The sequence below is a fragment of the Camelina sativa genome, chromosome 9 (assembly GCF_000633955.1).
Source record: "Camelina sativa cultivar DH55 chromosome 9, Cs, whole genome shotgun sequence".
NCBI lineage: Eukaryota > Viridiplantae > Streptophyta > Magnoliopsida > Brassicales > Brassicaceae > Camelina > Camelina sativa.
Genome location: NC_025693.1, coordinates 31117487 through 31131851, shown reverse-complemented (window position 1 = coordinate 31131851; position 14365 = coordinate 31117487). Strand labels below are relative to the sequence as shown.

At 38.6% G+C, this 14365-nt stretch overlaps 5 protein-coding genes, 1 non-coding gene and 1 pseudogene across 7 annotated transcripts in view; 4 read left to right on the top strand and 3 right to left on the bottom strand.

Annotated features, from left to right (window-relative positions):
- LOC104713371 overlaps positions 1 to 438 on the bottom strand; it is a 3699-nt pseudogene extending 3261 nt beyond the window's left edge.
- LOC104713370 (carboxyvinyl-carboxyphosphonate phosphorylmutase, chloroplastic) lies at positions 1527 to 3766 on the top strand. The gene is made up of 6 exons (XM_010430470.2): positions 1527 to 1926; positions 2023 to 2096; positions 2686 to 2768; positions 2855 to 2879; positions 2960 to 3135; positions 3223 to 3766. The coding sequence occupies exons 1-6, from the start codon at positions 1634 to 1636 to the stop codon at positions 3589 to 3591; spliced, it is 1020 nt and encodes a 339-aa protein (XP_010428772.1). The 5' UTR covers positions 1527 to 1633; the 3' UTR covers positions 3592 to 3766.
- LOC104713369 (putative DEAD-box ATP-dependent RNA helicase 29) lies at positions 3808 to 7704 on the top strand. The gene is made up of 11 exons (XM_010430469.2): positions 3808 to 4280; positions 4370 to 5531; positions 5654 to 5711; positions 5859 to 5972; positions 6063 to 6114; positions 6217 to 6293; positions 6411 to 6463; positions 6595 to 6676; positions 6768 to 6824; positions 6909 to 7038; positions 7137 to 7704. The coding sequence occupies exons 1-11, from the start codon at positions 3905 to 3907 to the stop codon at positions 7514 to 7516; spliced, it is 2541 nt and encodes an 846-aa protein (XP_010428771.1). The 5' UTR covers positions 3808 to 3904; the 3' UTR covers positions 7517 to 7704.
- TRNAQ-UUG lies at positions 7832 to 7903 on the top strand. The gene has a single exon. It is a non-coding gene; the product is annotated as a tRNA-Gln (tRNA).
- Positions 8322 to 10551, top strand: LOC104713368 (chaperone protein dnaJ 10-like). The gene is made up of 9 exons (XM_010430468.2): positions 8322 to 8617; positions 8712 to 8771; positions 8865 to 8947; positions 9048 to 9201; positions 9293 to 9422; positions 9502 to 9839; positions 9923 to 10003; positions 10086 to 10211; positions 10310 to 10551. Exons 1-9 carry the CDS (start codon positions 8531 to 8533, stop codon positions 10388 to 10390), a joined length of 1140 nt encoding a protein of 379 aa, XP_010428770.1. The 5' UTR covers positions 8322 to 8530; the 3' UTR covers positions 10391 to 10551.
- Positions 10646 to 13832, bottom strand: LOC104713367 (putative pentatricopeptide repeat-containing protein At1g77010, mitochondrial). 2 transcript variants are annotated; one of them, XR_002033278.1, is made up of 3 exons: positions 13756 to 13832; positions 11008 to 13215; positions 10646 to 10907 (listed from the first exon to the last, which is right to left on the bottom strand). XR_002033278.1 is itself a non-coding variant. In XM_019229489.1 (2 exons), exon 2 carries the CDS (start codon positions 13197 to 13199, stop codon positions 11139 to 11141), a length of 2061 nt encoding a protein of 686 aa, XP_019085034.1. In that variant the 5' UTR covers positions 13200 to 13215; positions 13756 to 13832; the 3' UTR covers positions 10924 to 11138. The 2 variants fall into 2 exon arrangements, 1 of the variants encoding a protein (XP_019085034.1); XM_019229489.1 differs by lacking the exon at positions 10646 to 10907 and having other exon boundaries at positions 10924 to 13215.
- Positions 13695 to 14365, bottom strand: part of LOC104715865 (F-box protein SKP2B-like) — a 2067-nt gene continuing 1396 nt past the window's right edge. Inside the window, exons 4-5 of the mRNA XM_010433239.1 lie at positions 14235 to 14358; positions 13695 to 14150 (exon numbers count right to left, since the gene is read on the bottom strand). Of these exons, the coding sequence (XP_010431541.1) occupies positions 13777 to 14150; positions 14235 to 14358 (498 nt within the window). The 3' untranslated portion in view covers positions 13695 to 13776. The remainder of the gene's footprint in view (positions 14151 to 14234; positions 14359 to 14365) is intronic.

Genomic DNA, 14365 nt, shown 5'->3' with positions numbered 1-14365 from the left:
ACTAAGATCGTAGGTTAACCAGAATGAGCACAAGACTCGAGTAAGAGAGATCCAGAAGTGGAAAGTAGCTTACTCGTCACCGGAGGAAGAGTTGTAGAGTATTCCGGAGGCAGAGACGACGACAACGGCGACGGAAGATTCACAGAGAATCGAAAGCTGTCGATGAGATCATTGCGTCGTTTGGAGAAAGTGACTTGTCGACTGCTTTTGTTCTCGATTCGCCTAATCTCGATTTTTCTTCTTCCCATAGGTTCTCTGCCTCCGGTAAGGGTTATGCCCTAATTTGAGCCTAATGTCCCGAGACGCTCAATGCTTTTGCTTCTTTTTGTCCTTTTTTCTTCGTTTTTCTAACCTTTTTTTTTTCTTTCCTTTTTTTTTTTTCTTTCCTATGGGACTATTTATTGACAAAATCCAAGTGAGATTGTTTTTGTTTTGTTAAACGAGAGTGAGAAAATAATACTTAGTAGTAAGTTGAAACGGCTGCGTTTTGAATAGACGACGGTCGATTGGACCGCTCAGAGTGGTCTGATGAGCGATGATCATCCCCACCCCACCGAGTAAATACTTCTTTTTTTTGGTTTCGTCGGTGGTTTTAATTTATTTAATTTCATTTGGTTTTTATATTATGAAATGCTGACCAGTGACCATATCGGATAAATGACCGGAATGCAGTGCTTATGGATCGGGTACGGTTAACTTATGGATTTCTAAGTATTATTGACTTATTTTATTATTTAACAAAGGATTAGATAATATAACTTCCTATTTTCATACCTTCACCAAAATAGTAAAATGGATAACGATTAGATTTGGGTTCAAATATCTATAATTTTAAGTGTCACTACAATGATAGATTATGTTTGTATCACAGTGAAAATATATCAGTTTGACACAAATTTGGATACTTGTATCAATTAATATATAAAACGACTCTTTTCTGTTCCTGATGCATATATAGGATCCTCAGAAATTAAAGCACCTCTCACTCTTATGTTGGTACTCCGAGTAATTTTGACCATTTTGTATGTGTTACTTACATGTTCATCTACTCATATACGGTCGATTTTCACCAACTAAGATGATCTCACGCATGCATAGTCTTGATAAATAAAAAAAGTTTGATTATGCTAATAATTAATCCAAGTGGACTAACTATTTCTTTGGTTATCAAAAAGGAGAAGAAGAGCATAAAGTAGTAAAATGATCAATTAATTTAATACACATCAACCACTTTATAACTTGACTAATTTACCTATCTATACAAATAAAACCAATTTCGTAAAACTTTCATCTAAAACGATCTTATAGAGTTTGACGATGAGATGTAGATGCTGACTCATATGTTAGGAATTAGGAGTTACAGTAACTTGATATTTTCACTTTGTTGATTGAATTATTAAATACTTCTATTTACTTTTGAGTTTTGATGATGATAAGATTCGAGGAAAAAGCAAAAAACATGTCACTAATAGTTATAGTTATAGATAAGATTAAGACCACGTGCACGTGCTGTCTATTAAATTTAGTCCCAAGGACTTGGTCCTGTCAGTCTAAACGTAACCAAACCTCACACTTTGGTCCAATCAACGGGATCGATTAGAGTGAAACAAGACTTATCGAGTGCTCCGGAACAATGTCGATGTTAATGGCTGTCAAAACCACTTCGCTCTGTTGCAGCAGCATAAACCTTACGGCTTCACCAAGATTCCGACGAAACCCACGCGCGGCGAGATTGGTGAATCCGACGGCGAGAATCCAAACACGTATTCACCGTCTGATTGAAGAACAAGGCATTGTGCTTATGCCTGGATGCTACGACGCCTTATCCGCGGTTATCGTGCAGCAGACCGGGTTCTCCGCCGGTTTTATATCCGGTTACGCCTTATCCGCTTCTCTTTTGGGAAAACCCGACTTCGGTTTGCTAACGTGCGCCGCAACTTTTTTTTTTTTTTTTGTATTTTCTTTTATTAATTGTTTTTGTTTGTATGCTGTCGTTTAATTTGTTTTCGTTTGTCGTTTTAGACCGCCGGAGATGGCTGCGACGGCAAGGTCGGTGTGTGCGTCAGCTCCAAATCTACCCATCATTGCAGATGCCGGTAACGTTTTCAAATTTCGATAGTATATTAAGGAAATCACCAAGGATGCAAAGGGACTTAATCAAAAAAAGATTGAAATTTTATTTGTTGATTCTTTGATTAATGAGCATTGCCAAAAACTGAAACTACTATTTAGAGAGCATTGCCAAAGATTGAAATTACCATTCTTAATTATGGTTGCTTTTATTGTTCTATTTTATAGCTTTTTTGAAAAAATGGGATTTGCTTATTTATAGACTTATAGGCTGCAAATGGACGCAAAAAATTGAAAAAATGGGTTGAACAAAATTGGGTTGAATAATATTCAACTCATTCATCTCCAAAATAGTGGTTGAACAAGTTGAAGATTTTTGCTGTAGGATTAGTTTATTTTTTCAACATTTTGGGTTGAACGGGCTGAATAGTTTTTTCCAACCTCTTCAACCTTTACAATGCAAATGGTAAAAATTGGTTGAATAATTTTTTTCAACCTGTTCAATCTCTTCAACAATGCAACCATTTGCAGTGTATTGTTACCAACTAAGTCACTAGGCTCTTATTATATGTACGTAAGGGGATTCATTATTTGTTCGTTTGATCTTGTTTTAAGATACCGGTGGAGGAAATGCGTTAAACGTTCAAAGAACTGTCAAGGATTTGATCGCAGCAGGTGCTGCTGGTTGCTTTCTTGAGGTAAATTGACTCTGCTTCTTTGATGAGTTTCTCTGTCTCCGAATTGATCAAGACTCATTTACCATTTTCTTGGTCATTCTTCGCAGGACCAAGCATGGCCAAAAAAGTGCGGTATGTGTAACATCTTCAAATATCACTCAATGGACACACTTGACACTTCATAATCTCAATGTTTTCTTTTGTGTGTGTAGGTCATATGCGTGGTAAACAGGTGATACCAGCTGAAGAACATGCCGCCAAAATAGCATCAGCTCGTGACGCTATTGGAGATTCTGACTTCTTCCTTGTCGCCAGAACAGACGTACGTGCCACTTCTGCAAAATCAGGGCTTGAAGACGCCATTGCACGTGTTAATCTCTACATGGAGGTAACAAACAAGTTTATTACCAATAAAGAAGAAGAAAAAAAACATAACGGTGTTAAACTCTTAACAGTTGTTGTTGTAATTTTTCAGGCGGGAGCTGATGCTTCCTTTGTAGAAGCACCAAGAGACGACGATGAGCTCAAGGAAATTGGAAAACGAACAAAAGGTTATAGAGTTTGCAACATGATCGAAGGCGGAATCACACCATTGCACACACCTGAGGAGCTTAAAGAAATGGGATTTCACTTGATCGTTCACCCTCTTACCGCACTTTATGCATCGGCTCGAGCTCTTGTTGATGTTCTAAAGACTCTTAAAGAAAACGGAAGCACTCGTGATCACTTGCAAAAGATGGCTACTTTTGAGGAGTTCAACAGTTTGGTGGATTTAGACTCATGGTTTGAGCTCGAAGCTCGTTACTCAAATCTTAGGAACGCTCTTGGGACAACTAAATCATGAAGAGGCTACTACATACACACATATACATGCTTTGCTTTTATGCTTTTATGGTTGCTATTTTTCAGATGATTTATTTTCAGCCATGTATATGTGGGTCTCTTCAATAATGTTGCAAATTAATTGTTGGGCCTTCATAATCTAAATAAAGGCCCAAAGTAAGTCAAGCCCGTGAAAAGGTTGTATTGTAATTGTCTCCCTTCGTTAAACCCTAAAACCCAAAGCTAACAAAACTGTGAATCACGGCGAAGTCATCTTCTTCGTTACTAAACCCTAATTTTGGGGGATCCTCTGCAGTGACAAAGTCAACATTACCATGGTTGAAGGAAATGGTTTCTTGGTGAGTTCAGTCACTGAGCTTCACCGGAAAGAGAAGCAGAAGAAGAAAGGCAAATCTGGAGGATTCGAGTCACTAAATCTAGGCCCTAATGTCTTCAATGCAATCAAGAAGAAGGGTTACAAAGTTCCCACACCAATCCAGAGGAAGACGATGCCGCTCATCCTCTCTGGCGTTGATGTTGTTGCCATGGCTCGAACCGGTTCCGGTAAAACCGCAGCCTTTTTAATCCCTATGCTTGAGAAGCTCAAACAACATGTTCCTCAGGGAGGTGTTAGAGCACTCATATTGTCGCCTACTCGTGATTTAGCTGAGCAGACTCTGAAGTTCGCCAAGGAACTCGGCAAATTTACAGGTTTGGTCTAAAGAATTTAACCTAAAAACTTTCTCTTTGATTTTGCAAAGATTGAATTTTTAAAGCTGTGATTTTTTTTGTTGTTGCAGATCTTCGTGTATCCTTACTAGTTGGTGGAGATAGTATGGAAGAACAGTTTGAAGAGTTAACAAAAGGCCCTGATGTGATTATTGCAACTCCTGGGAGACTTATGCATCTTTTGTCTGAGGTTGATGACATGACACTTAGGACGGTTGAGTATGTGGTTTTCGATGAGGCTGATAGTTTGTTTGGTATGGGTTTTGCTGAACAGCTGCATCAGATTCTCACTCAGTTAAGTGAGAACAGGCAGACTTTGCTTTTTAGTGCTACTTTACCTAGTGCCCTTGCAGAGTTTGCAAAGGCTGGTTTGCGTGAGCCTCAGCTTGTTAGGTTAGATGTTGAGAACAAGATAAGCCCGGATTTGAAACTTTCGTTTTTGACCTTAAGACCGGAAGAGAAGTATGCTGCATTGGTGTACTTGGTAAGGGAGCATATAAGTTCAAATGAACAGACTTTGATATTTGTTTCCACAAAGCATCATGTGGAATTTGTCAACTCATTGTTTAAGTTGGAGAATATTGAACCATCTGTGTGTTATGGTGATATGGATCAAGACGCGCGTAAGATTCATGTATCAAGGTTCAGAGCGAGGAAGACTATGTTGTTGATTGTCACAGATATTGCTGCTAGAGGTATTGACATACCATTGCTTGATAATGTTATCAACTGGGATTTCCCTCCGAGACCAAAGATTTTTGTTCATCGTGTGGGAAGAGCTGCCAGGGCTGGTCGTACAGGTTCTGCATATTCCTTTGTTACACCTGAAGATATGCCATATCTTTTAGATCTTCATCTATTCCTCTCAAAACCAGTCAGGCCTGCACCCACTGAGGATGAGGTCTTGAAGAACATGGAAGAAGTAATGATCAAAACTAGTAAAGCAATTGATAGTGGAGTAACCGTATATGGTCGTTTTCCTCAGAAAACCATTGATCTTATCTTTAACAGAATCCGAGAAATGGTTGATGCATCTGGAGAATTAGATTCCCTTGAAAGAACATCCGCAAAAGCTTTTCGTTTGTATTCAAAAACAAAACCCTCACCGTCAAAAGAGTCCATTAGGAGAGCAAAGGATTTACCCCGAGAAGGCTTGCATCCCATCTTCAGAAGCATAATTGAAAGTGGGGAACTAGAGGCAATGGCTTTTTTCCAGAAAATTAAAAATTTCAGGTGAGTAGTATAATCATCCTTTTTATCTCTTTGTTTCTTGATACGGCCAGACTTGAAGATGGTATGACCATATGTAATTTAACACCAACTTGATAATTATATTTATGATTGATCTATGCTAGACCCAAGCAGACCATACTTGAAGCAGAAGGTGAAGCTGCCAAATCCAAAAATGTGAAGGTTATCCTCGCTTTTCCTGCCCTATTACACTATTTATATGATCAGTTCATCTCTTTCAAAATTCTCAACTTTGCTGGTAGTTTACTTGCGTATTTCTGTGATTTGTTTATAAATAGTCTAAGCCAAAACGTTTTGGTTCTTGTGCAGGGTCCCCCTGGCCAATGGGTTGATGTGATGAAGAAGAAAAGAGCCATTCATGAGGAGATCATCAATACGAGACTTCAGCAGAAACAGAAGAGTTCCAATAATCATCTGGAGATGGTAAATCTTGTGCAGTTTCTAACATGAAATTGTGACACGTGCTTGTTTCTTTGCCATTAGTTTCACTCACATGAATGTTTTGATATCTAGGAAGCTGAACCTACAACCTCTTTTGGCGAGGGCGCAATAGAGGGAAGCAAAGGTATTCGTGCTGCTTACGCTCTTGGTTCTTTAATTCTATGTTAAAGTCTGTTATCCACTTCTTTGGTTACCTGCCTTCAAATAAACTCTCCATGAATTTCAGTAAGCGGTAAGAAAAGAAAGGCGCAAGAAAGCTTCAAGGACGATGATAACTTTATCAGCTCCATACCAGTAAATCATGTATGTTATTCTCATTAAATAAAAGCATTTTCTGTGTCACTACGCTTTAGCAGTCAAAGCTTATGATCGTATTGAGATGATGCAAAGTTTGACTCTTTATTACTCTTATGCACGCAGCATTCAGAGGCGGGGCTATCTTTGAGGGGCAACGAAGGGTTTGCATCAAATAGGTAAATAGTTATTGATGGAGCTTTTTTGTGATATTCCGTAGAAGGATCCAAGGGGTTGCATTCAGATCTTGCAAACATAAAAATATTTGTCAGATATTGACGCGTCTTGTGTACTCATTTCGGATTTGTAGGTTGGACGCTGCTGTTCTAGATCTAGTTGCAGATGATGGGCAAGGGATGACGCAGCAAAAACAAAATTTTCATTGGGATAAGGTAATAGTTGTTGAGCTTCCTTCATTACAATTGCCCCAACCCAACTGTAATCTTAATTGTATTAAAAAATTGGATTTGTCTTTGGTAACAGAAAAGTAAGAAGTACATCAAGTTGAACAATGGAGATCGAGTAACAGCCAGTGGAAAGGTAGTGAAAGTGTCATTTGCTTAAAAACATTCGATGATTTTCTGGGAGGCTTTAAGCTAACTGAGGTTTTTGAAACTAAAATAGATAAAGACAGAGAGTGGAGCTAAAGTGAAAGCAAACAAAACAGGTATATACAAGAAATGGAAAGAGAATACTCACAAGTCAGCATTCAGCAGAGACAGCGGTGATGCAGGCGAAACCTCAAGCATGTCAGGTAAAATTATAGTGTACGAACGAACATATTTCCACACAAGTTTCAGCGTTTTGCCTTGTTTGAGTCGTCAACAAGTCTAAAAGAGAAAAACTTGGCAGGTAGAGGTGGCCGAGACGGGAAGAGACGGAAAGGATCAGTGCCTAACGCGCATGTGCGTTCAGAGATCAAAGACCTGGAGCAGGTCCGTAAAGAGAGACAGCAAAAGGCGAACAAAGTGTCTTATCTGCAGAGCAAGAGGGGCGGAAGAGGTGGGGCCAGGGGAGGTCGCGGTGGTGGTAGTCGGGGCGGTAGAGATTTTGGCGGTGGTAGCAGCAGGGAATTTGGTGGTGGAGGTGGAAGAGGAAGCGGTAGAGATTTTGGAGGTCGTCGTGGTGGTAGTAGCCCTAGTAGTAGTAGAGGGGGCAAGAGAGGAGGAGGACGAGGAGGTGGAGGGGGACGAGGACGAGGTGCTGGAGGTAAACGTGGGAGAGGAAGATAGTGATGAAGACTCTATCTACGAGAGAAGAAGACTCGTCAAAACTTTTGAGCTTAGACAACTATTATCACTTATCAAAAATGTTATACGACTCACTGAGCTTTCTCTACTCAAATTTTGTGCAACACTTTTTTTTCAATCTTGTTTGTATTCTTTTCCCGAATTGCTTTCGTAAAATCAAGTTATCGAAACGTGGAAAAATGTCTGACGGTTGGTGACAACAAAAAGAAAGCCAAATTAGTTAGTTACACTTGTACTCACGATTCGTGGTTTTAGGTATATATCTAAATAATGATGACATCAGGTGTTGTACAACAAGGTTCTATGGTGTAGTGGTTAGCACTCTGGACTTTGAATCCAGCGACCTGGGTTCGACTCCCGGTAGGACCTTTCCTTTTTGTAGAATTCGCCATCATTATTCACTTTTGCTAAATGAAAACAAAAGTTTGATTTTTTTTTGATCCGTGACTCTTTGTGATTGAATCCGCCTCAAAACTTTAAAAGAGTGTATTCAAAGTTGTATCTGTAAGTAGATAGAAATAGAAAGAAGTTAATATATCCATCAAACGGGTTTGGTAAAAATATCTAACTCTATTCAATTTATTCATAGCAATACAACTCATTAGCTATCTTGCATCAGTCTCTGGATCTAATTGACATTTCTAATTATTGCCGTATCTTAGAAATGGAGAATAAGCAAAAAGAGACATGAAACTGAATGATAGAAAGCACTGAGTAGACAGTTAAAAAGAGAGAGTGATGTTTTTTTGTAGTCCCGCTCAAAAGCGGCGCAATTAGTAGTATATTAGAAAAAAGTGCATCATAACTGTAAAGCCAATCTCTTTTTTTCTTTTCTGCTTCTTCAACCAGATCAAGAACCCTTTTGTGTACTTCTTCTTCCCCACATCCCTTCCTAAAAGCTTCTTCACACACACCAAACACCAAACCAACCTTTTCTTTTCTTATCTACCCAATTTATCACATCTTTGTTCTTTCTCAAACTCTTTTGATCTGATCATGGTGAAGGAAACAGTGTACTATGATGTTCTTGGTGTCACTCCCTCTGCTTCTGAGGAAGAGATTCGCAAGGCTTATTATATCAAGGTTTGTTTTTTTTGTCTCTTTGTTCTTTTGAAGTTTTCATTAGATCTGTGAGTTTTTTTCTCTGTTTTGGAGGACTGATTCTTAGATCTTTTAGGCAAGACAAGTTCATCCTGATAAGAATCAAGGTGATCCTCTGGCTGCTGAAAAGTTTCAGGCAAGTGAAAGTTCTTTTATTGTCCATTTGCTTTTCATGTTTTTATTTCTTTGATGATCAAATCAAGAGTTTTTCTTTTCTTCTTGGGAACAGGTTCTTGGTGAAGCTTACCAAGTTCTAAGTGATCCTGTTCATCGTGAAGCGTATGATCGGACTGGAAAGTTCTCAGCTCCCAGGTAATGTTTTGTTTTATCTCTTGTTTGAGTAAAAACATTGTACAATGTGTTTCTGTCTTCTTTCTCTGACAATGTTTAATGGTGTCCTTTGAACAATCAGAGAAACGATGGTTGATCCAACGGCTGTTTTTGCTCTTCTCTTCGGAAGTGAACTATTCGAGGATTATATTGGTCATTTAGCTGTTGCATCAATGGCTTCCACACAAATGGCTTCTGAAATTGAAACCCCTGATCAGTTTCATGACAAATTAAAGGCAAGTCAAAAACCATATGTTATAACTAATATATCTATCTTCTTTGATCTGATCATCTTACATAAAGAAATATTATTTTCTTACTCTGTAGGCTGTTCAGAAAGAAAGAGAAGAAAACCTCGCAAGGTTTCTCAAAGATTTCCTGAGTCAATACGTACATGGAGACAAAGAAGGATTCATACACCGCGCAGAATCTGAAGCCAAGAGACTATCAGATGCAGGCATTGTCTTGTCTCCTTATCTTCTCTTTCTTTCAGTTTTACCATCTTTGCATTCTGAATTGAATTCTTGTGAACGAAGCTTTTGGAGCGGATATGTTGCATACAATTGGATATGTATACACAAGACAAGCAGCTCAAGAACTTGGGAAGAGAGCTCTTTATTTAGGAGTTCCATTTGTAGCTGAATGGGTTAGGAACAAAGGTCATTCTTGGAAATCACAGATCAGTGCAGCCAAAGGAGCTTTTCAGTTACTTCAGCTGCAAGAAGAGAGTAACCGGAGAGTCAAGAAAGATGGGACTAGTACAGGTAATGATTTGGAGTCTCATATTCAGACCAACAAAGAAACATTGATGGGATCTTTGTGGAAACTCAATGTGGTCGACATTGAAGTGACTCTGTTACATGTGTGTCAGATGGTGAGTTCTTTGGTTCTTCTGCTGCTTTATATTCGGATCTCAGACATAAGATATGATTCTTGAAATAAAAAAAAATTGTTTAGGTTTTGCGCGATAACAACTTAAGAAAGGAGGAGCTCAAATCTAGAGCAATGGCTCTCAAGATTCTTGGGAAGATCTTCCAGGTTTCGAATAACATAATCAAATCACATTATCTGATCAGTTTTTGTTTCTTGTGCTGATTCAAGATTGTTGTGGCTTGTGTAGCAAGAAAAGCAATCAAGGAACGGTTCAACATCAAAAAGAGAAGATGAAGACAGCGACGACGATGACAGTAGCAGCGATGACGATTCTTCACAACCACTTTCATATAGAACTCCTCTGCTCACTCAGGTCAAATATGATTCTCACTTTTAAGTCATTTCTATGATCATTGATAATGCAATAAGATTAGCTGAGACTTAGATTCTTGATCGGACATTATTTTACAGGGGATTGGTAGACTCTTCAGATGTCTCTGCAATCCAGCCTTCGATGTAGACGATGATGAAATTGTATACAAAGGCAAATGATCAATACCACACTCACAATGCAATTGATGGGTCTCACATGTTGAATGTGATGCATCCTCTTAAGTTATTAATTCTTTATAAATATCTGTAATGATGATAGTTGATGGATCAAACTTAACAAATTGTTAAAATAAGTTTTTTTCTTAAAAAGAAGAAAAGAATCGTGTTTTGTAATCATTACAAGCTTGCTATTTGCTATACTGTTGTAAGTTTCCTTCTTTACCCTGTACTCTTGGAGATCTGGCATTCCAACTCAACCACTTCATCTTCAAACTCCAAACCGTGATTTATGATTGAGGTGGTGTAAAGTGAAAGTTTCACGGTGAAACCATGCGTCTCTAGCTCAGCAAAAGAATCAATGGTGCTATGTAGTTTGCTAGTGGAAACGTCTAGTTGTAGATCTTTGATTTCTCTATCAACCTGTAAAAAGTCACCATCACGCTAATGTTCTCTAGCTCAAGTTGCACTCTTTCTCATATCTCAATGTATGGACCATGTAGTGCACAATGCGATCAGACTATTGCAGAAACAGATCAGAAAACAAAGCATACCTATCAATTCACAGCGAAGCAGATAAACGAAATTTTCCAGGATGGATAGAAATATGAAACACTTACGTTCATCGAACTTCAAGTGATAGTAAGTTTTGTTTATTTCGTTTCAAACTCCTCACTCCATTTCTTTTTACTCAAACTTGACTTGTCGTTTTGCTTCTCTCGGTGGTATTAACACCACTCAAACTGAGTATTCAACAATCAGCCCAACTAGAACCTGGATTCTTTGTCACATTCTTCTCTCTCATCAAATTTCTTACAAGCCCCGAGCTTTCCCAATCTCCAGAGGTTGCAAATATGGCGGACAACTGCACATAAGCAACTGAGTTCACAGGTTCAAGCTCTATAATCTTCTCAGCAACTTTCTTTCCCATGGATTTATGTCCATTTGCTACACATCCTCTTAAGACAGATGACCACATGCTTGCATCCGGTTCGAAAGGCATCTCTTCTACAAGATTTAAGGCTTCTTTCACATAACCAGCACGAGCCAAAAGATCAACCATACATGAAAAATGCTCTTTATCTGGAACAAAACCGTGATCCAACTTCATTGCCTCAAAAAATTTCCTTCCTTCTTCCACTAAACCACAGTAATTATACGCTGTTAGAACAACCATAAAGGTGATCCGAGTGGGTTTTATACCAGCAACAATCATTTTCTTGAACAAATCAATCGCTTCAAATCCACGACCATTCGTAGCATAACCTGATATCATTGAGTTCCATGGTACTTCATCTGATTTCACCATAGTGTCAAAAACTCTCCTGCCATGCTCAACGAATCCACACTTGCAGTAGAGATCAACTAGAGAGGATGATACTACTTGATCAGGGTCAAGACCAACAATAGTTGCCCTCGCAAAAACCTGCTCACCGAGTTCGAGAGAAGAAATGCTTGCGCAAGCACTAATGACACTGGAGAGGCTAACCTCATCTGTAGGCAAATCCAGCTTATGCATTCGGCGGAAATACTCCAAAGTTTCAACTGGACAACCATTTTGACTGAACCCGTTGATCATTGAGTTCCAAGAAATCAAACTCTTATTCTCAATTCTCTCAAAAACCCGTTTTGCATCATCAAATCTACCGCAGCTGAAATATACATTGATCATATTATTAAGTAAGATTGTGTCATAGGTTTCAACCTCACTGAAAAGTTTGCAAGCTTCCATTGGGCTTCCACACTTGGAGTACATGTCAAGCAAAGTACTAGCTACAACAACGTCGTTAACTAACCCAAACTTACAAGCATGACAATGCATTTGTTTACCAGTCTCTAGGAATCCCAAACCAATGCAAGCGTTTATAACAGCTGCAAGCGTACGAGAATCTTCCCTGGTTTCATTCCTCATCTCATTATAAAGAACCAATGCCTCCAATTTCATATTGTTGGCAACATAACCTGAAATCATAGAGTTCCATAGAATTACACATCTGTTACTTCTCCTATCAAAAACTCTTCTAGACTCATTCACTCTCCCACAATTAGCATAACCTGAAACTAAAGCAGATAGAGAATGGTCATCAGGTTCCCCAATCTGATCCATCATAACACTCGCCATTCTCCACTCACCACACTTTGCATACAAATTAACTAAAGAACTATTCATCTTCGAGTCAAATTCAACACCACCGATCATAATCCGAGCATGTATCTGCTTCCCACTTTTCAAAGCTTCCAACATAGCACATGCCTTGAGAACTGTAGTCATTATGATCGCATCACCGCTAAATTTCAATTCTTTAAACAGCCTCAGAGCTTCCTCTGCATAACCGTTTAGAATATAGCCATGAAGCAGAGAGTTCAAAGTCACAGCATCTTTCTCCGGCATGGCATTGAACAACCTCCTGGAAACACCTAGCTCCCCAGCCTTTGCAAAACCGGACACAACCAAGTTCCAAGAATACCCATCCCTTTCTGGCATTGTATCAAAAAACCTCAAAGACGTGCCCTTTTCCCCAGAATTGATATACCCTTCAATCATAGTGTTCCAGGAGAAATAGTTTCTCTCAGGCATTTCGTCGAACAAGTTCCGTGCAGTTCTCATATTGCCACTCCGCGAGTATATCTGGAGGAGATGGTTAGCTACGATGACAATTGAACTGATAAAACCCTTCTTCAAGAACAATCCATGGGTTTGTCTCCATAAAGTTTCGCGATTTCTGTTGCTGCATGATTGAAGAAGACGGACGTAATAACGCCGACACTCTACTTCCATGGTCCGTAAAAATATTAAAGCGTCTTGTCTCATAAACCAATTTAAATAACTGATGGAAAAAAAAAAAAAAAACCAATTTAAATAACTAATAATTTTAAATCACTCATATCAATATATTTATTTTTTATTTTGTGAGGCAAAAAAAAAACAAAAAAAAAATTCAACTATTTCGCTATTTATGATTATTTTTTATATTTTTTTACAAAAAAAAACACTAAAAATCTATAAGTGAAGGAACAATTTGTAATAGTTAAATCAAGGTTTAGATTCTTGATTGGATTGTCGACAATTATGTAAAGTTGTTACTGTCATTACATTTGATGGTCTCACACTGTCACACATGTGAAATGTGTGATGATGCAACAACCTCTGTCTTATTTGAAGACTGAAGTTATTCGTTAACGATGATGATTAGGTGTTGGACCAAACTTAACAAATTGTTAGATATAAGTATTTGGCAATCATTACAAGATTGCTATAATGTATATAATGTGGAAATCTTGAGATTTTGCATCAAAAGCCAAGAAGTAAACTCAAAGAAGCTTTTTTATTAACGTCATAAGGCTTTTTTTTATATGTACACACATACCAAAGAGAAGACCACAACGGTTCAGTGAGCCGGGTGAGGGAAAGCGGTGTGGGTTTGGTGAGACTGGAGGATGCAAGCACAGTGAACTGATTGTAAATGGAGACAACCGCTCATGACAAGTGAATGCCTGCCTGAACAAGTGTGGAGTGCTGGGAATGTATCGCATACCGCTTGAACAGCTGAAGGTGTGAGGTAAGTGCATTGGCTAATGTTAAGGCTTCTTAGTCCTTCTTCATCGAATTTTCCTTTCTTCACTGCTCGCCACATCTCGTGTTTGTTCTTGACTCCGCTTTGTGCCAAGGAGTACATAGCTCTGTCTGTAATGTTTCTGCAGTAGTATAACCCCAATGACCTCAAGTGTACACACCGGTTTGCCAAAGCCACAACACTCTCATCTGCAACAACAACAAAAAAATGTTTATGAGCAGAAAACAAAAAACTTTGTGATTCGGGTTTTGTAAAGTTTAAAAAGGTTTTACCTGTAATTAATACACAGCCACAAAGATCAAGAGTTCTGAGATCAGGACAGCCATAAGCTAAACTCATAACTCCATCATCACTTATATTCTCACACCATCCCAAGTTTAGTGACTGCAACTGATTGCAGTTT